The sequence below is a fragment of the Dunckerocampus dactyliophorus genome, chromosome 8, assembly GCF_027744805.1.
Source record: "Dunckerocampus dactyliophorus isolate RoL2022-P2 chromosome 8, RoL_Ddac_1.1, whole genome shotgun sequence".
Lineage (NCBI taxonomy): Eukaryota > Metazoa > Chordata > Actinopteri > Syngnathiformes > Syngnathidae > Dunckerocampus > Dunckerocampus dactyliophorus.
The window spans coordinates 10,260,688-10,288,192 of NC_072826.1; the positions used below are offsets into that span (position 1 = coordinate 10,260,688).

Below are 27,505 nucleotides of genomic sequence, written 5' to 3' on the forward strand. Positions count from 1 at the left end.
ATGAACACTGAAAATGATTATCTTTAGTACAGCAGCATCCTGCAGTTTTGTCTCCCTCCATGTGTCCGATTCCCATGGATTTATTCTTTTTACCCTTCCAGTTCATCAGGACAGGTAGTGTCAGGTGATGCGTGTGCGGGCGCCACCACCCGCACAATAACATTTGCACATGGTGAGTGTCAGATCAACCAGATTGCACTCAACCCATCAGGATCTGTGTTGTACGCTGCGGCTGGAAACACTGTTCGCATCTGGGACCTCAACAGGTATGTTCCGTTGTTTATTTATTTGATGTAGCGTGGTACTCTTCCATTCGTACTGTGTGTGTGTGTGTATCTATACAGTATATATATATATATATATATATATATATATATATATATATATATATATATATATATATGTGTGTGTATATCGATATATATATATATATATATATATATATATATATATATATATATATATATATGTGTGTGTGTATATCGATATATATATATATATATATATATATATATATATATATATATATATGTGTATATCGATATATATATGTGTATCTCTCTCTCTCTCTTTCTATATATATATATATATATTCCGTGATGTATACAGTTGTCCCTCGCTACATCGCGGTTCAAATATCGCTCTCTCTCCCATTTCAGCAACCATTTTGTATCTTCTCAAGGGACAATACTACAAATACTGTAAAACATGTCAGCTATTTAGACAATAATGGCCGTGTTAAGTCACTTTTAGTGGATAGTAAACATGTACTGCTGTACAAGCTGTATATCACTACTCTAAAGTGTATCCAAGTTTAACTTTTGTGGTGTCATTCCGAGAGAAGATGTGCTGTAATGAAAATGGTTACTGAAATGCGAGGTGAGATACTGTAGAGCTGACGTTCATTGCAAGCAAACAAATAAGCATCTCCTTCAAGACAAACTGCAGAATATTGGTGACATGAAACTTTTTTTTGCAAGTTGTCACAGTCTTTTCTGTTTTATTGTTCTCGAAGGACATAGTGAAACCAGACAGAAAAGCTCATACCCATCTATTGATGCGTACGAATTCGGACAAAATGAAAAGGCATGTATTAAATATGCTCTTAGTATCTTTCTCTCTGTGACATTGCTCCGGCTCAGCAGGTGAATTTTTGAAATAGAAAGTGTTTTCACTCAGTTGAACAGTTCCTTGAAAATCTGATTCTCCTTTTGTGTGTGTGTGTGTCTGTGTGCGTGTGCGTGTGTGTGTGCTGGTTTAGGATGCAAGCTATGGGCAAGCTGACAGGCCACATTGGTTCCGTCATGTGTCTGACAGTGGGACAGTCTCTGCTGGGCAAAGACCAAGTCATCACTGGCTCCAAAGACCATTATGTCAAGGTAGTCAATATGAGAACGCATCTTCAGACCATATTTGAGTGTTTAACAAGACCAAGAGTGGACATACTTTATGATTTCATTTGACAGGTGTTTGATGTGGCGGAGGGAACACTGGGTAACGTTGGCCCAGCTCATAATTTTGAGCCGCCACATTACGACGGCATCGAGTGTTTGGCAGTACAGGGAAACATACTGTTCAGTGGGTCGAGAGACAACGGCATCAAAAAGTGGGATCTGGAGCAGCAGGAACTCACTCAGGTGTGTAAACCTGTGTTTTACTGCCTTTTGTTTTAGATGAATGTGAGCGGAATAATGCTGCTTTCACTATGCAGGACATATGCCATAAATCACAGTAAAAAAAAACAAAAAAACCTGTTACCATCAAGGTTCCATGTGACTGATTGTGCAGCACACTGAAGGAATGATCTGGAAGCACAATGTTCCTCTTTGCCATTACTGGTCCCCTGCTGTGGTGGCATCAAAAAAAACAGAAACCAAAATATTTTTGTCCTTGAGCTGCTCACTTATTGGAAGTCCTGTGAGATTGTTGACGTCTTATATGTTATAGTTTCAACTCAAAACTTTGGTTGTCCACATGAATACGGATATTTTTAAAATGCATATTTTTTAATGTGTTTTGGCCTCTTGCCCACACGCAAACAAAAGTTTGTGTCCTTAAAGCTTTTGGGAAAATGCAACTGGTCATTCATTACTCCATATAAAATCTGACTCACAGTGTCATCTTCCAAAGAACGCTAAAATCATCACACAGCAAATTAACACTCAAATAATAATAATAACAGAGACTACAAGACAAGTACCAAATATGAGTTTACGAGAACAAACAACAGCTATTTTAACTTTTACTCAGAATGCGTCACTCCCGGCAGAGCAGGTCATTCATTGGCCGACGGCAGCCATGAGTGGACTGGCTGGCCACCAGAGGGAGCTCATGAGTGCCGCCGACATCACCATGTGAACTTTGTAGTAGATATTACTTATTCTGAAAATGTGATCTACTGATTCTACTTAAGTAAATGGTGCTAAAGTAGTATTATTCAAATGTACATAACAAAAGCAATATACAACATTTACTACCTAATACTAAGTAAACACATTAATGTTACAGAGGATTTTTAAATGAATATATTAACTGCAGTATGGTTTACATGTATTACTAAAGTAACATTTACTGTGACAAAAAAGAATTTTTCCAGTCCATGCCATTTTAGTGCTGATCTGAGTTAAGGTGTAGAATGTATTTACAGTTCCTTTTTGTCATTACAGGTTACTTGCATTTAGGCAAAGCATCCAATCAATCAATAGGTTGGGCTGCAGTGGGAAAAACCTGTTCCTTTTTGAAACACCCAGAGTAGAAGAGTATCTATCACCCAGTCAGTATTATTTTTAGATCAAACGAGTCAGACAGACATGTTAAAGATTGTTTGGCCTCGTTTGTTTTGACAGAACTTTGTGGAGCGGGAGGCCATGGGCCAAGATAGAAACCTATTTAATTTTGGTGCAGATCCAAGGGCACTTTTGTGAGCATGGCAACATTTCTGACATGTTCCATATTTAGCACATGACAACGACAAAAGCAGGAGATGGTACAGTTGGTGTACAATTTGGTGCTGGTCCTTTGGAACTATACAGGGTGTAAATTGGTGATGGGTCTAGTTATGAGCCTTTAACAATCACTGGACCTGATGAAGTCATCAAGTGGAGGGACCATGTCAAGAGGGCAGAGGCTTCTTTCATATTGCCTTAAATGATATTAATTGCAGTGCGCTTAGGGGTTCTTCCCTGTCAAGTGGTTAGTGGCGTAGATTGAATGACTGAAGTTCACCAAAATTGCAATCCTGTTTGTTTATGTGCTTAATTAGTTGAGGCCTACCATGGATATTAAGTTCATCTCTAAGGTCGGCTTATTATAAATTGACCACCATGACTGCACAATGTTGAGCATCACACTGGCCATGTTCCACAGACACATCTTCTCTGTACCCATTACAGTCACGCGGCGTGCGTTTCTTGTGTGTCATGGTGATCCGTTTCAGACATGCTTAAGAAGTTACATTAAGGAACATCACAGTTACACAATTCCAAAAAGGAGGAAGAAGCAGAGATTACTTACAGTATTACTCATGTGTTCCCTTCCTGTGTTTAAATAGTACCATTTTCTAATAGAGAGAGAAAAGAGAAGATAGTGTTTAACAATAAATAGATAGCTTATGCAGTGAGGAAAGAAAACAGAGAAGAAAATTGTATGAAATAAAATAAAGTTTCAATACGTTTTGTCAATTAGAAATAAACAAAATAAAAATGAATAGAAATAAAATAAAAATGAGATGATGGGGTAAGTGAATAAATAAATAAATACAGGAGTGGAAATCTGACAGAAACATTGTATAATGCATAAATAATGCAAACTATAGATTGAGCAATAACGTATTGATCAATGAATTTAAAAAAGATTGCTTGATGTTGTTGATTGGTATAAAGTACATGCTTCTGATGTTTTGATGAATTATGGATAATTTATTGTCAAATCTATTGTTACTGCTGCATTAGTCCTCTGTGTGGTGAAAGGTTTCCAATTCCAGATCATTTTGCAAAACAATCCTTTTTGCTGAAGTGTTGTTGTTGTCGAATGATGATGACTTTATCCCATCCCACCACTATTTGTGGGTTGTGCCTGTTGGCCCCTTGTTGCTCTGTTGAAGCAACATCCATTTAATCAGCTGCCCTGGCATAAGACCTGGGTGTTATGTGGAGCCCAGTCAAAATCAAATTGTTCATGAGTGTGCTTTACTCAAACTCATCCACTCTGCACATCAGCTCTCATCCTTTATATTTCTTTGACAGCTGATGGGTTTTGATTGCGTTTGTACGTCATCATTCGCCTTTGAAAATGTACCAGTTACTTCCTTGTGAGGTACAATAAACGACTTGCAAAAATCTCCTTTCGTTGGTTTGAGCAATCCATTGACATCTTCTGTATGTCTAACATGTCCTTATTCATGTCATTTAACATTGTTAAAAAGCCTCAGGAGCGTACCTGTTTCCTGCAACACTTCCACATTCTCCTCCTCCTCCTCGTCCTGATGGACACTTGAGGCAGCATAAGTCTTTATCCTACCATGGGGGATTGCATTGGTAGTTCCTCATGCCAGGTGCTATTAAGTCAATATGATTTAAGTCAAATCTATGATTATTGTCGAGATCTGTGGTCACGAAAAGTGACGAGAGTAGTCCAAAACTTAGATAGCGGTGCGGAACTCTGGCATTAGACGTTTGTTCTCTGAAGTGGGTGGAAAAAAAAAAAGTGGCGAAAAAAAAACGTGTGATGTTAGATGTGAATAGTGGTATTGGTCATTGTTGGTCATTGCTGCTGTGCTGCCCTTAAGCCTTCATTGTGTCACAGTATTTAGTCTGGTGCTTTGTGTTGTGTAATGTGGAAGGGAAGCACTATGTGAACATCACGGCATAACAGAGTCAGCGAGAAAGTGTGTGTTTACTTTTGTGGTGTCTCTTGGGTATCCACGGTTGCATGCATATGTTAAAAATGCATAATGTTGCACCTTGTGGGTAGACATACCGCTCATTTGCATGCACATTCATTTGCATTCTAAGCAGCACGTTGTACAGTTTTTAATAACTTATTTTTTATTTTTACTTCTATCTTCTATCTTTTTTTTTTATTTCTCCCAGCAGACAAAATAAGAATATAAGGCCCATTTAAATTAGAGTGTGTGCTGTGGTCCGTGGAGTCTCACCTCCACCTCATTTGCCAAAGAGCCAATACAATCTATTTTACAGCCTCTTGTCTAATTATAAAGGAGCATCCGAATGCAGCTCGTGGTATAAAATTATATTGTATATTACAGCTCCGGAACTGGGCCTCCTTTAAGAGCTGTTTTGTTCACAAGCTTTCTGTTCCTACACATACAACACATCCTCAGGGGATGCAATGGAGCAGTTTGCTTATAATTAATATACGCTGTATGCTAGCTCATCCCACATGCTGTTTAAATGTGCAAACACACCTTACACAAACAATAGTCCGCTTGTACCACACTGTCACATTCATTCATTTTACTCTACTGACAGCTGCAACAATTAATCGATGATTAATCGATTATCCAATTAATTGGCAACTATTTTGGCATTCGATTAATTGTTTTTGTTATTTAAACATGTAAATATTATAAATTGTCTGATTTCAGCCTTTCAAACTTGTATATTTCTTTATTTCCTTAGTCATCCATGAAATCAGACCTATTATGTTTGTGCTTTAGACAAAGCAAAATAGTCACACACATCAGCTTTGACTTTGAAATCACGGAGGAAATTACTAACGCTATAGACCACAGAAAGTGTGCAGCCGCAGTATTCATGGATCTTACAAAAGCCTTTGATACAATTAATCACAACATTTTAACAACAGGTACGGAATCAGAGGATTAGTTTTGAATTGGGTTAAAAGCTCCCTAGCAAACAGGATGCAATTTGTAAAGCTAGGAGGATACACATCTGCAAGTTTAAATATTACATGTGGAGTCCCCCAGGGGTCAATATTGCGACCAAAACTGTTCAATTTGTATAAATTATAAATGGGGAAAAAGAGCACAGACTGAAGTTCATACTAATAATAAGCTTTTTCACCTATATCACAAAGCTGAAATGAAGTTTTTATATAATACGTAATATGTATATGGGTGATTCTTCTGAAAGGGGTACCAGAGAGGGTGCTTTCACTTTGAAGGGCATGACGCACAGACTATGGTAATTTGAAGCTACAGTATAACCATATAAACATATACTGCAAACAAATTGAATAAACAGTGCAAATAGTGTCAAATACTTTCTGCGTGTCTGTTGTGTATAAAACACGATCTGTTGTCAATTTCAGCCCGTTTGCGCATCGCCATTTGTGACTTGCAAAAGTTTGCCACAAAGACGATGAAGTAAATAATACAAAAAGGTGGAAATTATGTTTCAGCTGCTGTGATTTCCGAAATAAAACACCTCATTGTGCACCTAATGCACTTTACTGCATCCAAAGCATGTACTTTAACCAAACTGTGACAAAACGTTCCGTGTCGTTAACATATACAGCGTGGTCCGCACGCTGTAACTAAAATTGAATCGAGGACACCTACATGCAAATTAGTTGACGTCTGCATCGGCACACAATGTGGTCTTCAGAGTAGTTCTGGAATTTCCATGTTATTTTGTCCATTTAAAAAAAAAATAAAAATTCGGACAGTGTGTTACTCTTGTGCTGACTAACAATGTAGTGAAGAACACAGTTTGAAGTTTGAAGTTTGAAGCGGGGTCCATCCACTAGCTGTGTTAAGTCAAGTATATGTTGCCATTATGTCACGTCCTAGTCAGCCCAACAACACCGAAAATGGTAAGCTGCGGGAAAAAAACTTCACAGAAAAAGTCTCACCATCATAAATTGTAATAAACACAGCGCACAGTGCCCTTGTAGATGTACACAATATGTTATTTCCAGTTTAAAGAAACACATGGCCTTTTCCATGTTTCATGTTCCAGGAAATAGATATTTTCTTGGCTCCCGCACTGCTTCTTCTAATATTCTCTTCCGTATATATATTAAGAGAGAGCCTCCCAACCTTTTCTGACCTATAGATCCCATCTAGAACTGACAAAGCTGTGCTGACCCCAATCATTCATAAATAAGAGTTCAGGTGAGCACAGAAAAAGCTTCACTTTAGCCTGCAACGAGGTAGCTCTCTTGAAGATGTACGGTGCTCTGAAATTATATGAAGTGTGTGGTTATGAAGGATCATACAGTTGCTCAAACTTGAAGAAGTTTGTGATTTTATATGCAGTGAAGATAGGTCAGACTTAGGTCAAACACAATTTATCCCAGGGTCAAACTCCAGGCATTATTTTAATATATTAGTTTAATATTTCAGGGGTCTTGATCTTGGCAGTTGAGGCTTATTGCTATAAGTTGTAGTAAGTGAACATGAATTCAACAGCCGTTTTAGGTGCATACACGCAGCATAAAAACCACAACTTCACTACAGAGAACATTATCATTAGAAAAATAACATCATTTCAAAATAAAATGTAGTGAAATGTGATTTATTGTTTGTTTGTTTGTAAAATTTAAATATTTGTTCTATAGTGTTTAGAAAGCAAAGGATCTGCCTGTAGGCTAGTTGGCGTTTTTGGAATTGAGTCAGGAAAGTTTGCCACAGTACAGTCCTCCCTCGTTTATTGCAGTTAATTGGTTCCAGACCTGACCGCAATAAAGGAATTTACGCGATATAGAACTCAATGTTAATAAATTTAATATTTCCATAGTTTCAGCTTAGAAAACCTGTTTATGACTTTCTAAATACGTTTTTTATTTTGATTACAGCCCTGCAGATATGAAATAACACCCCTTTCGTCACCTTTACACTCCTATTAGTCATTGTTTACAACACATTGCGCAACTCTTATGTTGCAGGGACTCGAGACACCCGCTACCTAGCAAGCTAAAAAGCTAGCGAGCTCACCAGTCAACCAAATTAATTTCTTCTAAACTTAAGCAGCCCAAAACTTACCACTTCCACACGGAATGGGAAGAGAACTTTTTTCACTCTATCATGTCGGACATGCCATGGCTGACTTCATGCAGTGTTAAGGTAATGTAATGTACGGTAATGTGTCAATGTTTTGTGTCATTACTGCCACCTAGTGACCAGAATACCACATATCACTTGTATTTCAATATGTTTCGACTGATAATAAACCATAGTTTACCACTAGTTGGAGGGGCCAGTCCATTCAACTCCTTAAAAACAAACAATAAAATGTTAAAATCAATTCTAAAACTCACAGGCAACCAGTGCAGGGAGGCGAGAATTGGGGCGATGTGCTCCCTTTTTTTGGTTCTTGTTCAAAGCCGTGCCGCAGAGTTCTGGACTAACTGTAAGCGAGAGAGTGTCCCAATTTCTCCCAATTTCCAGACTAAGATTCTAAGCTTCTTCAGCTATGCCTTTTGTGCTGTTCCTACTGTATGTTGAAACCTTTTCTTTGCTGACTCTGCACCTCTCTACTTTCACATGACAGCAAATCCCCATTGCACACAAGGACTGGGTGTGCGCCCTGGCGTATGTCCCCGGGAGGCCGCTGTTGCTCAGCGCATGTCGGGGAGGAATGCTGAAGGTGTGGAACGTGGACAATTTCACTCCCATTGGAGAAGTTAAAGGCCATGACAGCCCCATTAATGCCATATGTACCAACTCCAAGCAGATTTTCACTGCATCCAGGTAAAAAGTTCTATCTATCTATCTATCTATCTATCTATCTATCTATCTATCTATCTATCTGTCTATCTGTCTATCTGTCTATCTGTCTGTCTGTCTGTCTGTCTATCTGTCTGTCTGTCTATCTGTCTGTCTGTCTGTCTGTCTGTCTGTCTGTCTGTCTGTCTATCTGTCTATCTATCTATCTATCTATCTGTCTATCTGTCTATCTGTCTATCTGTCTGTCTGTCTGTCTGTCTGTCTGTCTGTCTGTCTGTCTGTCTGTCTGTCTGTCTGTCTATCCATTACATCGCTATAATGCATGTGAGTCTTGTTAAAGCCGTAGTGTTTCACTTTTCAGTTCATCTATGCTGAATGTAGCGAGTCATACTTATTAATCCAGAGACAGTTTGGGATTTTCATACAGGTGATTTTATGAAAGTGAGGATATCTTTTGTTGATGATGTATCAAAACGAGAAAGGTGGTATTTGAAGGTTACACAAAGAACTCTAAAATTGTTTAATGATTTCTCGCACTTCTGCAGAGGAGACGTCATTCTTTTCCCAGACAGGAAATTCTAGATGATAATTTGTTCACTTTGTAAAGCAGCTGTTGCTCTCAAAGTGATGTTAATGTTCTCCTCCTCCTGCTTCCCGGCTTCTTCTCCTCCTCTTCAATACTACTGGACAACAACCTGTTTATCTCTTCCTCCTCCCTCCTTCTGTCCCTCCTCCATGATGACCCCAGTGACTGCAGGGTGAAGTTATGGAGCTATGTACCTGGCTTGACCCCCTGTCTTCCTCGTCGAGTCCTAGCCATCAAGGGCCGAGCCACCAGCCTCCCATGATTACCACCTTCCCTCCTCCCTCTGGTATTCTCTTTTTCCTTCTCTTCTTCCTACTCTAGTTTTCCCAGAGCCTTTTCATGGTACTATCCTTACTACTTTCCTGTTCTTTTTTCATTCCTGCGTGTGCTTGTTTTCCTCTTTTTCTGCTGCACTGCCTTTATTCTTTAAGTTTAGACATACCGCAGTTGTTTTTCCTTACGTACAGCCAAAAATATGCACATTGAAGCAAATGTTATGGATTTTTTTGCTTAAATTAAGCATTTTCAAGTGTAAAAATGGCTGAATTAACTAAAATACAAATAATAAGGCTTTCAAAGACACTGAGTAACATGTTGTGTTGCACATTGTTCACGAGGTGTCATTAATGTTACTGTAATGTTTGGTGAGACGCACACACACGTGCACACACACGCACACACCCTGGACTTGATCACCAGAACAACAGGCTTTTATTGCTGGTTTGAATTATCTCACAAGAGGCACAATAATCCCTCATAAAAATCCTAAATAAAAACCCAGGTTACTGTTGCGGCCGTAACCTTCAGTGTCACTTCCTCTTCACCCTCTACACAGCTCCCCTAGCACTAGAAGTCCCTGGGTTTTTTTTTACCCCTGCTCCCATGCCCAGAGGACAGCCAAAAGGCTGTGTGGTTTAAAATTAATAACTCAATACCCTACAACCCTACCCACCTTTGTTTTGTAAATACAGCTATTACCTGGCAGATTAGACAAGCCAAATGGCTGGGCTGTGGGACTTCTAGTCTAGCAAACACATTTATAGCAACACACATGACCACCATGTCTTATTTATGTCCCAAATGGCTTATTCACTCTTACTATCTACTATATTGGGTTATACAAGTGTAAAGGTGACTATAGGGGTGTTAGCTCATGTCTAGAGGGCTCTAATAATGCTAGAAGCCACATTTAGAAGATTGCAAACACGTTTTCTATGCCATAACTATTTAAAAAGAAGGATTCCTACTTCGCAGAAATTCACTTATCACGATCAGTTCTGGAACCAATTAACCACACACGATAAACGTGGGATTAATGCAACCATCACCAAATAGCGGACCTCGGGCCCTGATACGGACCCAGTGAATGCTCTTTACGGACCCATGACCAATTAAAGTGAATGGGAACTAATATAATGATGTTAACATATAATAATGCTAGCGGACAGATCGTAGCTGCAGATTGCAGGCATAATGACTTCATTTATTACGGTTACGTGATGACAAAGGCAGTGACGTCACTCAAAATGAACCAATTAAATTGTTTGTTTACTTCCCGAGAAGTGAATGAGGGAACCATGGCTTGCTTCAAAGTAAGAAAAGTTAATAGAGAAACCCGAACATTTAAACATGAATGGATGGACCAATATATCTTCATTCTTCCAGAGTCCAGTGCCAAACCAAAAGCCAAAATGCGATGCGCCATTATGAGACAAAACACAGATCATTCTAGGCAAAGTGTCCACTGAAGACTGATGTAAGCGCCCGGACAATAACGTAGCTTATAGCCCAGTATGAAAAATTGACTACACATTCATTTCCATCACAGCAACGTGCAAATGAATATTCACTAAGGATTGAATGGATATTGGAGCAAAATCCTTCTTGTGTGACAATATCAAGCAAATCCCAATGTTAGCTACAACAATAACAAGAAAATCCAAAACTTTAACAGAGGATGTGCTGTTGCAGCTTTTGATTTAAAGTGACACTTATTAAATTATTATTTGTTGTTATTATTTCATTTATTTATGTCACATTTGGTCCTGTTTTCTTTTAAACGCAATGTAGGTGCCAAGTTAATTGTGTTGTATTGAAACAATAGGGCGATGTGCAGGGGTTCATATGAGCTAGTCTGCTTGATGCAATTTAAGGCAAAATGAGGTTCGGACCGCCGATGTGAAAAAATTTACGTAAATGACCTTACTCAGGCCCTGTCCACATGGGAACGCTCCTGAGACTTTTTTGGGGCGGTTTGAAAAAAATTTACATGCACACAACTTGTATATATAAAAAAAAAAAAAAAACACCAAAGGGTGTCAGTGCCTTACCAGCCATGAACCTCAGCGCATGTTGCTGTTTATGAGTCATCATTTTCTTTCAAGTGTCTGTGGAAAAGTGAAGAAAATGGCGCTGCCTGTATGCTTCCTGTCATTGATGTTATTTTCTCTGTTGTTGTGTTTCCTCACTCCCCTTTGCTCATGCTTTGCTGAAACCCCACCTTCTCCCCTCTCCCACTCTGCCCGTGTGCAGTGACAAGACGGTGAAGATCTGGCTGTCAAAGGTGTGGAGGAAGAGGTGACAACCCGAGTGATGGCAGTTTTTCGTGCGACTTCAGCTGTGCCAAGGCTAACCTTTTTTTATTTGTCACTGTGAAAAATGGAACATCTCCTTGAAAGGAATTTAAAAGTGCCATTTTGTTGTGATGCTACTTGGACAAGGAAGACGCATCTGGCCGAACCATTTCTCTCATAACACGCTTGATGTGGTGTTAGTGAGAATAAGGGTGTCCTGCATTTTCAACTGTTTTTGCGGGTGAAAAGCAGAATGCCATGGACCTTCTGTGTGAAATTCATCAGATTCTCCAATCAGGATTAGTTAGTTTTCTGCGTCATTGTCCTTCATCATCCAACAATGACATGACCTGACAGCCAGATTTTTCTCTTTGCTTCAAATAATCTTTATTATGATCAACAAGAAGTTTTAAATTTTCTTTTTCCCTACCTCAGTTGTTTTGAACTTGGGTCTGGCGTGGGCGAGGACGTGTTTACGGGTCTCTTTGTACAAAAATCTGGTGCTTGACTCACCTGGCTCATCTTCATCATCTTTGTGGATGCATCCTCTGTTGGCTCTGTGGCTATCAAGACTGTCTCGCTGCTGACCTTGCAAACAGGAAAGCACACATCCAGTAGCACAAGCGAGGTGATACTGCCCCTGGAGGATCTCACTGGACTTCATTATCTTTTGCAGAAAGTACTAACGACAGCAGAAATCCGAAACACCCCTGAAGACTTAACAGACCACATTAAAGTCAGGTGCCGTTATTGAGGGCAAGATTGGTCCCATTTGACCTCTAGTTTGTTTTTGGGTTTTTTTGCTCTGTGTAAAGGGTGGCTGAGACAAATAATATATTTGAAACAGTACATGAAAACACCCAGTCCAACTGTCCAATTATTAGTCCAAACATACCAAATCAAATGACTCGTAGTTCTCCCTACAAGGTTGCATTGAAGATTTGGACTGCAGTGGAACCGCTAAATCAAACAATCTACTGAGCAGCACTGGCTGATTTATTTTTTATTTTTTTATTAGCAGATTCCAGGCCTTGTGGAAAAGCGGCCCTTAAATTTATTATATGAATCACAAAAAGCCAGTTTTTCATTCACTAATAATAATGTTAAAAAAAAATAGGCATTAACTGCTGCCTTGAAATATGGTTGGTGTTTGTATATCTATACAATCTTCTCTGAAAAGAAAATTAATGGAAAAAGAAATACCACAATGACTTAATTAAGACAACTCTCCTTTTTTACATAATGTTTTCAATATCTAGGAAATAACAATTGGTTGATTGAAGGGGGGGGGAAGGTTATCCAACCTTTTGATGTGTGTGAGTGACAGGAAAAAAGCTCTGACTCAGTCACCACCAAATATACAGTAAGACAACTCCTTTTCAGACTTTTTTATGGGGAAATAATAGCATCTTATACTGTAGTTGTGTCAATATGGTCACCTGGTCCAGGCTTAAACTGTCGCCATTATTGACCCTCAATTAACAGTGCAGTTTAATGTTAACATTCTTATGTTAAAAAGTTAACCACTATTACGAAGATGTAAAAACGATCAAACTTACGCCTATCATTCAACACGTACCGGTAAGTCTTGATGTACGTAACACCATAACACGAGCTGTACGAAATGTCTGGCTCTTCACGGCATTTTTGTGTTTCTCATGTTCTTCACTTACCGTAAATTCCGGTGTATAAGCCTCTACTTTTTTCTTAAACTTTGAACCCTTATACAGGGTTATACAGCGGTGCGGCTAATTTATGGCTAAATTCTAATCTTCTGACATCCCCTTTACTTCAGAACTACTACTGATCGTTTAAATACTGTGCCACTCACGAGTCAGTGAGGAAACGTTATCCGATGATGAGCGGTGTACTCACAACAAGCTTGTCAACCCACTGGAAATCGCAGGAGGTCATCATGTATACCAGTTTAACAACATAACAGGCTGGTGTCATCACGGTGTCATCTTTCTGAAAACACTTTACTAACCCTAACTTCATCATACAGCAACTTAACACTCAAATGGTGTCTCTGACAAATAGACAAACATGTCCCAATATGATTTTAAATGTAAAAAAAACCCAAACATTTTAAAGTTTTCCCATAAAGCATTGCGTCTGAGCAACACATTCATTGGGGCACTGCAATGACGTCACCTTCCCTCTGGGCTTTGGGCTCCGGGTCCTCTGGCTTCCTCTTGTGGACAGCGGCAGCAATGCAGTGCCATCCACCATTTTCAATGCCTTCTGTGCTCCTCCAATGAAATTATTTTCTCACATTAAACTCGTATTGATGCATGTTTCTATATTTCTGAGGTATAATGTTTGAGTGATGGCTGCGTGATGAGTTTAATGTTGCGTGTAGGGTGAAACCGTGAGTTAGACTGTTATATTGAGTAATGCCCTCCTGCAATTTCCAATGGTCTGAGTTTTTTCATAGCTCATGATTGGCTCCTGTCAAATAAAGAGCTGCGTGGTCCTCACAGACTTGTGCGTGCTCCAATATGTCATTTTATGATGTGGATACGTTTTTGTGTTTGTGGCTTACACAATGGTGCGGCTTATACACCAGAATTTACTGTTAATATTTTGCAAATGTTACTCTAACTCCATGTTGAGGCTGGTCCTTTTGGAATAAGCCACACAAAGCCAAAGTGAATCCTTTGATGCTGGCTGGGCTGACGTATTTCATAAGATGAGGAGCACGTAAACCATAACAGATAGTGTCAATCTCATTTGTCATAGAAGTAAAGCAGACAGCATGCAATGGAACACTCTTACTGCCATGGCTTCCGTTTGCGTGTTTGCATTTTGTGTAATTGGCAATGTAGCGCCAATTACAGTACGGTAGCATCAACTCTCATCATATGCTGGTCCAATGCAAGTAGTCCTATTTAAGAACGGAGGTACCAGTATGTACAGTACTGTACTATCTGTCTACCTCCAGCTGTTCACACTGAAGGCTCTTTTTTCAACTACTGAGGTTCTCTGAAGTCAAATTTAATTAGATGCCTCACATGTCTCCCAGTTGGTCTGCAGAAAAGATTATTAGGGGGAAACCAGGTCATAACTGAGGGATTTGAAAGCCCCGTCCACCCACACTTATTGCTGCTCAATTCAAAGATTGGAGGATATTTCCTGTGCACCGATAATACGCATCTGTTCATGTGGCAGGTCATGTGTGGCAACACAAGCAAGCACAAGCTACTGTTGTAAAATTCCACTTCATTTTGCAATTCTGTGCCTTGATTGGTCGGTTTAATAGTCTCTTTTCTTGTCACTGTCCAATAAAAAGCATGTGCAGTCATCCCTCCCTCCCTGGTTCAAATTTGCAGCTTTACGTTATCACGGAATCATACTGTTTCCTGGTTGACTCTGGCCTATTATTAGTAAAAATATTCATTTTACATTTCCTTCGCCAAAATTAAGTATTTCCAAGCATAAAAATGACAAAATTAACAAAAATACAAATGTAAGGCATTCAGAAGATGCATTCAAAGACTGGCCACACTGGTCACCAGGTGTTACAATGTTACAATGATGAGACAATAGCCCCCCCAGTATGCTGTCCAGAAACAAACAAGGAACTCTCCCAATGCTAACATGTGAGTCTGTTATGTCTTATTTACGTCTAATATGTCTTAGTTTCTGTTATTATGTCTACTATTTTGGGTAATATGAGAGGAAAAGTGACAATTGGGGTGTTATTTCACATCTAGAGGGCTCTAATAATGTTAAAAACAGTATTTGGAAGGTCATAAACAGGTTTTATATGCTCTTATTACGAAAATATTGGATTTATAAATCAGATTTTAGGGGAAATTCACTTATCACGGTTGTGTGTGGACTCAATTAACAGCGATAAACAAGGGATTACTGTACATCAAATAAGGTTTAAACATAAAAATGCTTGTTATCGGACAGTTACAATGTGCAATTTTTTTTTTCTTTTTACACGTACCACCCTTCTTTCAGCTGTGTGTGTTCAAAGATGATGGAAGGACGTCAGATCCTTCAGGTTTTTCAGTTGCATTCCGCTCTCCAAAAGCAATGACGTGTTTTTACGAGAGCAAACATGTGGGCCGATGTGACTGACTGGGAGTGTTCTTGGTTTCTATGTATTTGCTATGGTGAGAAACTCAGGTACAGGTACAGGTTGAAGGATTATTTTTGTTTATATATAATTTATATGTAAATCTTCACCTGACCTCGTGGTTTTTAGGTCACATATTTCAAATGCCTTTGTTTACTTGGAGAAAAAAACGGTACTATCAGTGCTTCACCCTATTCATGCTGTTTGTACATTTCTTTATTTTTTCTTTTCTTTTCTGCAAAAATGGTAATGATGTCTTCAAAATCGGGCCAAAGTGTGTAAATCTGAGGATTTTTGTGGGGGGGGGAAGTGGTATTGGTATAGGATTCTGCTTATGAGAATGATTTACGGCCCGTTTCATGTGAACTCAAGGTCAAAGTCACTCTCCACTGGACTCGCTATTTGTGCCAATTAGCCCAACTATCAGTGGTTGCCACGTTAGTTCTATGTTGTAACAGGCTAGAAAAAGGTTAGCTTAGTTTGATCCACTGTGAGGGGCCCTCTGCTTATACATATTTATGGTACAGACTGAATAATTTGCACATTTGAGAAGTTGAAGTTCTTCCCTGACTGGGGTTCAGTGCTTAACACCTGCACTGATTTAATATCAAAGGATCTCGCTGTCTTTCCAGTCAACATAATCTTTAAATCTGGTCTTTATTATCTCCAAAGTTGTCCTCAAAAAAAAAAAGTCAGACCCAATACTGATTGGTGCTGTGTAAATAGTTCCATAACTTTTTCAATTTTCATGTAAATGCACTGACTTCCAGTTATTCTACAGCGAAAGTATTAAGGCCACACTGACAAGAAAGCTATGCTATGAGAATAAAGTAGGAATCCAGCTTAAATAAGTTGGAATAGTGCAAGAAAATAACAGTAGCAGGAATAAAGTGTCATTCGGTGTTTTGTTACATCATCGCTATGATGAATTGAACGTGTCTGTTCTTAAGAAAGAACTACACAAGCTGAAATCAACTCTCCTCAAGTATTTAATGGTATCGCCTGATGAATGATGAGGCAGATCCCTCGAGAAAGACGACAGTTTCTGGTCACAGACTGTTGTGTCGATTCATGGGGGAATTTTCGACATTTTACTCTCCTGGCTTAACTTATTGCTTGCAAAAATCCGACTTTGCTCTTGCGAGAAAGCGCCATTTTTCACTGAGAAATAAATGTTCTTAGCGACTCTTCTCGCAAAATCACAACTTTAATCTCACAGCATTGCGATTTTTACTCGATTCTTCCATTTTGATGCTACTTTGGTGACTTTGTCTTTTCTCAGACTTAGCACCGTACTCTGCAAGGGAGGATTTCCATGCACTTTGGACGCACCATTACTGTGAATAATCCACATATGAACGAAACGTAGTCTTAGCCTGAACATGGACTGTGCGTCCCAAATGCTCCACTGAACACATCGAAGATCACACCTTTTTCGAGCATCCGTAGGTTTAGCAAACAGCGCTATTTGTGAAGATAACTGGGAAGGCGTGGATTGCGTCTCTTGTGCCTGCCTCGTAAACGCCTCCGGTATTGTAAATGTTGAGAGAGCAGCATGCAGACTTTTATTAATGCAAGTCCAGCTTCATTTCCCTCGCTGTCCAGTGGCACTTTTAATACTTCATAACGGAAAATATAACAAAGATGTGAAAATGATCACCAGACTAGCAGAGAAAAGGCTCTTTAGTAGAGAGCTGTTAGGAACTTTAGTGTACAGAACTACAGTGAAACCCATTTAAAGGAAAACGGCACTTTTGGGGGGAATGTTGCCCGTCATCCACAATCCTTAAATAAGACATGAACACACGTCTTTCTCTTCCTTGTGTGTTCTAAAGATATGAAAACAGGTTAAAAAAAAAAGATACGGCTAAGAGTGCACCTATTCGGCCTATAAAGCCTCTGAAAAAACTCCCAAAACCCTCCATTTACATAATGTGACCTGCATATTAGCCAAGCTACAGCAGCATTGTTGTTATTATTAACATTGTTAGGCTGAGGACCTGCGTTACTGGCGAAGTGATAGCTCGGCACACCACACCGGCTAGCCACTAGCCGGCTAGCGACTAGCTTCAGCACACACTCACCCGATGCGCTGCGCTCACAATGCATCAGGCCGCTACCGAAAGCTAACGCTGTTTTTATTTTTGGGGTTGGAAAAGTTAACGCTAGGTGTAGCGTTCGCTTTGTCACTACGTAATCCATCCCGGAAACGCCACCGGTTTTGCGCATGCACGAGACCTACGTCGCTTCCTCCTTTAGAAAACTTTTACGACAACGCTTCTGCAACGTGACGTGCTGTGGTAGTTATTATTTTTTAAATGTATCAACATAAATGATCAATAACCATACTTTATATATGTAATATATTGGGGGTTATTTTATTAGTTCCTCTTTTTAAAATACTTCGTTAGCATGCGGACGTTTCTATTGTCTTATGACATCCACCAAGACTGAGCTACGCAAAAACATACGTAGCGCAGATGTAAACGTCATATCTGGTTATGTGTAAAATAAATAAATAGAATAAAACACGTCAAATGCAGTGATATTTCAATGTAAACAGTGCAAGGATGGATTAATCTAGAAGGTTCAGCTAAAGTTGTTTTTCCTAAACTGAGAAATACCAGCCGTCCAAACATATCTTCCTAGCAAATGCTTTCGTGTGTATTTTTTTTAGTGACGAAAAAAACGTAACAAATTTCTGGAACTAAGAAAAGAGGGCTTATAAATTATCCACTTGCAGCATGGATATGATATAAGGGGGAAAAAAAAGATAGCTTAGATTATACACGCCTAACGTGTGACTGCCGAAAACGTAGACGCATTCTGCACAAGCGTAGAACCGATTGTGTTTCCGGTACGTATTGCGTAGTCGCACGTTTCTATGTTGCTATGTGAAATCAATGTGCCCAGGAAGGACGTTCCGGCAATGCTTAAAATGACCAAAGTACGGCAAAATACTGTGAGTACTACATGTTATCATGAATGTGCCTGGTACTGCATGGCCACAGCATGTATATCAAACCTTTTTAATAGTAGGCGGACTACATGTGTCCCATTACGTGCATGTATGACCTCCCTGGTTTTATATGTTTTTATATCGATAGAACACACAGGAAGGAGAAAGATGTGTGTTCATGTCTGATGTAAGGATTGTGGGCAAAATTCCCCCCAAAAAGTGCAATTTTCCTTTAAGTCGACCTGGTCTATGTTGCTAGCCCGTCTAAGTCAACCAACTCATCAAGTCCTGGTCTACCATGTGTCCGTTTAAGTCAACATAAATGGTCGACCCCTTTGTCGACATAAAACTGATGAGAAATTGCTCCGTTGTTGTCGACTTGTGTTGTAGTATTGTTGATGTCGTCATTATCGCTGAGCAGCGACCTTCAAAGCTTCGACATCGGACCAAAGGTCCATCCTTCTTTCGCCGTAGCCGTTCTTTCCACATTCGTGGTGCGTGTGCTCGGTAAAGCGGACGGCAGATAGAACTCAGCCACTTTTATTCGCGCTCTCACATGAGCAACAGCAACTCCTGTCTAGTTACACAGCGTTAAAATGTGCACACGGCGGCTTCCTGTTCAGTGCAAAGTAAGCTCAGGATTGCTGGGCACTGAAAGAAAGGTTTGGTCATGGTCGAAGCTGTTTTCGGTTATGCTGATAACTGAGTGAGCCACTCCGAGGGGCGTCGACTTAAATGGGTTCCACTGTATGTGGCCTCCAGCCAGCTCGAGGCTTGTTTGTGTCGCCAAACATTTTTCTAAAAATGTTCATTTTTAATGTATCTCATGGAGTAAAATCTGCTTTAAATTGAGATAGTTTGACCAAAGCGCAAAATGACTTGAATAGTTAAAAAAAAAAAAAAAAAACACTTCCGGACATACGATGAATCACTTGTCGGGAACTTGAAATTCATGACACGGCAGCTGTAACAGTTCATTCCGCAATGTAATATTCTCCCTTAGACGCTCGTAGAGTCAAACTGCAAGTCAAAAGTGATCAGCGTGTGCGATTAGCACGCCCCCACCCAGGCCGACCACAGTGTGTGACTGTCAGGAAGTAGCACGTCGGTCAATATCTCAGCTTGAGCCTTGTGCCTCAGCCTACAGGCCTTACGCAACGTAGTGTAGTAGAGTGATCCCTTAGGATTGGGGGGGATCATCCTACATATTGTGGTTCTGTTTTAAGTACGAGGATGTCTCGGCTTACTCGATCATTACTGTCGAGTCTTTTTTCCATCTGGGCCTCAGGCTGCTGACGACACAGGACGGCACTCGCACACAGTCAAGAGGGCTGCGTACCACTTTGCTGCTAGCCGCCGGCTCTCTATCACACATCTCGAGTAATAAAACATGTTGCCGCGTCTGTGAAGCCGATATATAATGCAACATGAATGCAGGGTCAAAGGTCATTTGTGCCTTTTATTGCACAGACTGCTCGTTCTTAAATGAGTGTAAATGTGTGTACAGCTGTTGTTTTTGTTGTTGTTTTTTTTACGATGACGACATGCATGTGACCAAGCCATGTACAAAAGCGTTGCGGTGTAAATAATGTAAGTAGATATTTAATGAAGAATACGATGTTCCCTCAACAGAATAAATAAGTTGGCAAAACATTTGTTGTACGGAAGTGATTGAACTTACATATGTGCTGTACTTTGGACCGGAACATAGCAGCTTTAGAGTCTCTGTGGTAAGGAGCGTGGCATTTCTCTTATTGCCATGGCAACCCTTAGTCACTTACTACAGTGATTTATTACAATGGTGGGCCAGCCTAGATACTTTTTGTTTGCTGCTAATCTTTTTGTGTGCATTGTTTGCTGCATACTAAGCCACGTTCGTTTCAAGACATAACACATATAGGTTTTGTTAGCGTTTATGCTGTTTTGTCTGTGCTAATAGCATTTGTCATAACCGAAAACTGTGTAAAGACATGTTGCAATGTGCTCTTTGTATTTAGTTGTTTGGTCAAATATATATTTTTTAAAGTTAATAAGCGGATTTCACAATGTTGCGATCGTGGCCGTTCACGCAAATTCAACCAATCCCTGCGAGTCATGCCTGGCCTCGCAACTTTGTCCAATCCCTGCAACTTCTCCGCACAGTTGGGCCCGTCATCGCCGTTTTCACCAGTGGAATTTGTCCCTGAGCAGCGCTCAAACGCACATGTCAACTGTCTCGCCCGGGGGTGTCCAAACCTTTTCCACCCCCGAGGGCCACATACTGAAAAATGAAAGGATGTAGGGGCCATTTTGATATTTCATACAGTAGTGTTTGCCCCCTTCCTGATTTCTCGGGTTTGCATGTTTGTCACACTTATACAGGCCGCACGGTGGCCGAGTGGTTAGCATGTTGACCATACAGTTGCTCTTTTTTTTTTTTTTTACATTTTTGCTTTTGTTTTCTCTTTACTTTACAAATATTTCAACTTTCTTCTTAAATCGTGACTTTATTCTACTAAATGGGGTATTTCATCAGTGCTGATCACCCCATCCTTGGCCAAGCGGTTCCTCCTGGAACACGGTCTGTCGTGAGTCTTTTTGATGCTTTCAGAATAGGTCATGTATAGCACATACCTCTACCGCACTGCTCAAGTGCGCTATCAGTACAAGGGCTAGCAACCCTTGCGCTAGTAATCAATCAACTTGCTGGAAAAGCTAAACTCAGGAGAATATGGTACGTGTGGCTGGATGACTCCTTGTGTTCTACGTAAATCACTAGGCTTACTAGAGCACTTGTGATTTATGAGCTGGCTGGACTCGATCCGCTGTTCTCTTCGGATCCGGAGAACAGTGCAGTGCAGTAAGACCTGGTTCTGGTGGGGAATAGTTCTTCACATGGGTTTCCAGCCATGCGTGCTTTCTCGGCTTTTGGTTTTCTTTTAAATGCATGAAGTGTAATTTGGAACTCTTATGAGCAGGGACACCTGAATTAGCTATTGTTTGCTTTTGCACAATATATTAAAAAAAAATAAAATAAAAATTCCACTTTATTCCCAGAATATTATAACTTTTTTTCCCCCCCAACCTAGTTTCCCAAAAATTATCACTTTATTTTGTTTTGCTTTTTTCCTCATAATATAACGACCTTTAGAAAACGAACAGTTTTTCTTTAATATTTCAACTTATTGCCACTAAAATGATTTATTCTGTACCTTTTTTTCTTGTTAGAATACTAGAATACTTTCTTCTCTTAATATTTTTACGAGGGGTGTCACGAGACACCCAGCTCACGAGACGAGACGATGCGCGAGATCGGGTCTACGGGACGAGACGATATTTTAACATTCATTTTAAGAAATGTACGATGAAAAAATAAGACTGGACACTGTTTTTTGTATTTATCCGGGTCACAAAACAATGCAGGTGCATTTTGAAATGTGTATTGTCCCACAAATTGACCTCAAAGATATTATCGCCAACACTTCTTCAGACCAAATAAACCAATGTTATGATAATGTATTGGATAATAATAATAATAATTTATAATAATGATACAGATCACTGTTTTTCTCTTATGTACTTTTCTTTTTCCGTCAGGGCTGTCCAGCTGTACTTTGAGATTTTAATTTTTTTTTTAAAGTATAAAAAAACAACATATACATAAACATTTAAAGACAAACTGTTGTGTTTTATTAGTTATTAGTAACGACATTTTTAAATTATGCCTTTTTGCTCTATTTTTCCACTTTTGCTGCATTTTTAAACATTTTATTTCTGCAATGTGCCACAATAGGCCCCAGCGCCACACTTTGGACACCCATGTACGTTTTGCAATGAAGCCGTGGTGCAGCAAGGCGACGGAGGATTGTGTCCAAACTCTACTTTCTTGGCTATGTTGGTCAAGGGCTGGGTTGGCATTGCGGATTCCTCACCTTTGTTGCTGGCTTGTATTTAATTACAGAATAAATGCATGACGCAAGAAATGCTTACATGCGCACCCTTTCTTGTTTTCACAAAGACGTCAACGTGTGATGACCGTCTCCCATTTGCTAACAACAATCAACAGTTCCCCAGTGTTCTCAACGGAAGTGGGGGGTAAACTACATGCAAAGTGTTGGAACATAAATGAAAGTTTACGATGGACAAGCACCCTTCAAGCATAAAACATACACGGAGAATGTCTGCAACCTGTGGACAGCAGAGCAGACAGCGGACAATGAGGGAGCCTTTGGTACACTTGGTGACGCCTTCTGACGCTTCACGCTCTCATTGGCTGATTATCGGGGCACCGCCTACGCTCTCATCTCATTGGCTGACTTTTCCAGCCAGTCCGTGAGTTTGTGTGAGAGACAAGCTTCTCCCTTCCTCATCGTAGTCGCCCTTAAACTGGTTTGCACGCATTGAAATCTCTTCTTAATTTTTTTTGCTTTTCTTTGTGTTAACTTACCGTAAAATTACCGTAATCATGGGCCCTAAACCAAGTGTAAGTGATAAGGAAAAAAGGGAAAAGTTGTCGATAGAAGCCAAGCAGGAAATCATCCAGAAATTCTGGCGCTTCACGCTCTCATTGGCTGATTATCGAGGCACCGCCTACGCTCTCATCTCATTGGCTGATTATAGGGGCACCGCCGACGCTCTCATCTCATTGGCTGACTTATGCAGCGCGTCCGTGAGTTTGTGTGAGAGACAGGCTTCTCCCTTCAACCTCCCTTCCTCATCGTAGTCGCCCTTAAACTAGTTGATTGTTTTGGTTTTTCAGTTTTTTTCATTTACAGTACATCTAATTTATTATCTTATTTTATATTGGAAAGTTACTCTACTATGTTTATGCTAACGTTTTCTTATATTTTCCCACCATATTTGGTGGACTTTGAATATTTTGAAGGGCCATAGGTGGTGAGTTTGGGAAGATCTTGGAACGGATTAGGCTATTTACATGTTTTTTACGCTTCGTATAACGTAAAAACCCTATAACGTAGACGTTCTCGGAACGGATTATTTACGTTGTAGGGGCGTCTACTGTACTACATATACTGTAGTATATCTGGTATAGGAAGTGTCATTTCTATTATAATGTCCCTTCAGAGTACAGTCGTATTTGCATTGTTTACTCGTTTTCAACATAAACAATTTTAACTGTGAAAGTTTTTTCTTATTTTTTCTGGTTTGAAGGCTGAGATATCATTTTTAAGTCCTTTCCTTACAGGAATACAGGTGTACTTTGTCGTGGCTGAATAAAGCCTATTTTGCACATTTCTGTATGCCACGTTGGTGGGATGCCTTTTTGTTCTTTGTAGTTGTTCATTAATGACTCATTCTTCAACAAAGTTCCCTATTGTCCTTACACAGACGGAAAATCACAACGATTTCTTGCAACTTCACTTTCTTCCGCAACTTTATCACAACAAACACCTCCCAACTTTCAGCGCTATTTTTGGGGAAAACTCCCCCAGGCCTGCGAGTTCCTGGGGGGCACTGGTAAACTCCTGTAAGCGTTCAAAAATGCCTTGCATTTGAGTTTAATGTACAAATAAAGCATATTTTGTTAGATTTGTTGAAATGCTGTGCTTTTTGGGGTTAAGGTTACAAAGAACGCTTCAAACATGGATAAAAAATTTATTGATCTCAACTTTTGCAGCAGCTTTTTCAAAAAGGCGCCGTGAAATCAGGCATTGCAGTGCAACAATTGAAATTCTGGAGGCACTGCCTGATGGTCAGCCATGTTTTTGTTTGCCGTTTACAGACGTCGCTCAGAACATACTTTTTTACTTTCCAGCAGTCTCAAATGCAACACTAATTTGATTGTCTTTGCTTCTTTCACTTCTGACCATGTATTTGCTTTTCCCCTTTCTCTTAGCTTGAAGTTGGATTTGGATTTATCAGATGTTCACACCAAACTGAATTATTCATGAAAACCTGGGAGTGCTTTTATTCAAGTACGCCTCACCTGACACAGAATATTTTTCTTTGGCCTGTCTAATAGTGAATGTCTGCCCATATTTAATATCTCGTTAGTGGCCCTTCAATTTACTGTATAAGCGTTGAGTCTCTTACAGCGCTGTGGAGGAATTTTGTCCCACTCATCTTTGCAGTATTGTTGGAGTTCAGCCACATTGGAGGGTTTTCGCGCATAAACCGCCTTTTTAAGGTCGTGCCACGGCATCGCAATAGGATTCAGGTTAGGACTTTGGCTAGGCCACTCCAAAGTCTTCATTTTGTTTTTCTTCAGCCATTCAGAGGTGGGCTTGCTGGTGTGTTTTGGATGCTTGTCCTGCTTCGGAACCCAAGTTGGTTTCAGCTTGTGGTCACGAACAGATGGCCGGACATTCTCCTTCGTAATTTTTTGGTAGACTGCAGGATTCATGGTTACTTTTATCACAGCAAGTCTTCCAGGACCTGAAGCAGCAAAACAGCCCCGGACCATCACACTACCACCACCATATTTTACTGTTGGTATGATGTTCCTTTTCTGAAATGTGGCGTTAGTAATGGGACACACACCTTCCAAAAAGTTAAACTTTTGTCTCGTCAGTATTTTCCCAAAGGTCTTGGGGATCATCAAGATGTTTGAGACGAGCAGTTCTGCAGTGGTTTTCATCTTGGAACTCTGCCATGCAGGCCGTTTGTGCCCAGTGTCGTTCTTATGGTGGAGTCATGAACACTGACCTTAACTGAGGCAAGTGAGGCCTGCAGTTCTTTGGATGTTGTTGTGGGGTCTTTTGTGACCTCTTGGATGAGTCGTTGCTGCGCTCTTGAGGTCATTTTGGTTGGCCGGCCACTCCTGGGCAGGTTCACCACTGTTCCATGTTTTCACTATTTGTGGATAATGGCTCTCACTGTGGTTCGCTGGGAGTATGGGATTGTTTACATGTCCATGCTAACATAGCATTTCCATTGCACCCATGTGACAAATACTTCTATTTACTTATCTCAGCTTGGACACTTTGCCCCTTTTGAAGAGCTCTGTCATTATTTAAGGGGCTTTGCACTATTTATTTATTGTGTATTATTGATTGGACTGAAGGTTAAGATTTCTGTTTTTCATGTAAATGACACACATTCACATATGGAGGAATGTTTTTGCACCTAAAGGCATTTCTGTGTACATCGGGATGCCTTCCAAAGAAATGCATGCATCTTAATTCCCTTTGCGAACACTAATCATTAACTTTCGAGGGGCAGCGCTTGCCACAGCCACGACGGGACACGCAAACGTTGTGATGTATGACGACCATTAACGCCTCAGAGGATGGGAACGCCATTTGAGGATGCCAGTCACAAACAAATAACCATCCATACACACAGCACAGCCGTCACATCCCAGCAGAATGCGCTCCATCTGCTCCCACCACATAATACACTGCTGGAATTTGATTTTGGTGTCTTCTTCAGTCTGATTACGCTGCAACATTCCAGCCAAGTCTGCTCTTACTTGCTGATCCATTGATCTCTGTCCTGGTGGACCATCAATCACCTGACAACTTAAGGTTTAAATTCAGCCAAATACCCAGAGTGAATATTAAAGCCCTTACATTCACAGTGCTGTGAGAGTAAACATTAATAACATGTGGTTATCACTGGAAAACAGTTTGGGCTCTTATTCATCCATCACTATATTCCATTGAGATAACCTTGCAATAAAGACGCAGTACAAACACCAACAGTACTCAAGAGGGCTCCGCCAAAACAAAAAAATAACTAAAATTTTCTCATTGCTGGATTATTCATTTTCAACACCAGGCACACATTAAAAAATGCCCGTGTTCAAGGAAAAGTGTACGTCTATTTTATTTTGCATCAGTTGAACGGCAGATATTTTTGGTCTTAGGGGCTAAAACAACTACATAAAAAAAAAAATCACTACATTTTCCATTTCATTCACACACCACTCATTTTCATTGGACTCCCAGGCTATCAGATAATAGTAGAGTATAATAATAACCAATAACCTTTAGCACCGGAGTGAACTGAATATCTGACGAACCCTCTTCGTATTTACAGTAGAACCTCGGTTAGTGTTATTCATTTGTTCCAGGAAGTCCGACTCTAACCGAATCAATTACATTAAGAAATAATGTAAATCCAATAAACTCATAAACTCAAAAAAAGGGGGTGGTGTCTGTGTTGATCTCGCCGCCACGTTGCGTCTGGGAACACTCACGTCTTCAATGAAGGCAAAAGTAGCCTTAAATGTTCATTTGTCCCTTTCATTCATCATTTATATGCATTTAGAGTTGTTTTATGCGTGTAAAACTATAAAAACGTGTTTTGCGTTGACATTTTTGAAAGTCAACAACAAAGTAACATAGCCGACTTCCGGTTCCGGTTGCCATTTTGTTAGCAAGTTAATGGGATGCTAACCAGGAAGGACATTATGTGATTTTAAAAAAAAGCTAAATTGTGGCGTCAATTTTCGACGTTAAATAAAAAATCTAATCGAGTTTCCACTGTATTATATTTTTTAAAGACAAAATTTATAAAATTTATAAATTTAAAATGTATTTTTTAAACTCATGTGTTCAATAAAAAATGATATCATATTTCTTTGCAGCTTGAAAGTTGATGATGACACTTGGGTCTCTGTGCCACAGCTGCATCTGTCCAGGTAATTGGCTTGTGTGAGGGACAGGAAGAAAAGCTCTGACTCATTTAGAAAGGAATGGTTTAG

The 27,505-nt window shown here is 39.9% G+C and overlaps 1 protein-coding gene across 6 annotated transcripts in view; it reads left to right on the forward strand.

Annotated features, from left to right (window-relative positions):
* Positions 1–20,888, forward strand: part of kif21b (kinesin family member 21B) — a 79,983-nt gene extending 59,095 nt beyond the window's left edge. For 4 of the 6 annotated variants that reach the window (XM_054784009.1, XM_054784012.1, XM_054784010.1 and 1 more), the window contains 6 exons: positions 102–266; positions 1,262–1,379; positions 1,467–1,637; positions 8,475–8,674; positions 9,399–9,522; positions 11,769–20,888. In XM_054784009.1, the coding sequence (XP_054639984.1) occupies positions 102–266; positions 1,262–1,379; positions 1,467–1,637; positions 8,475–8,674; positions 9,399–9,498 (754 nt within the window). In that variant the 3' untranslated portion in view covers positions 9,499–9,522; positions 11,769–20,888. The remainder of the gene's footprint in view (positions 1–101; positions 267–1,261; positions 1,380–1,466; positions 1,638–8,474; positions 8,675–9,398; positions 9,523–11,768) is intronic. The other 2 variants (XM_054784014.1, XM_054784015.1) reach the window with 1 other exon arrangement.
* The last annotated feature ends 6,617 nt before the right edge of the window (positions 20,889–27,505 follow it).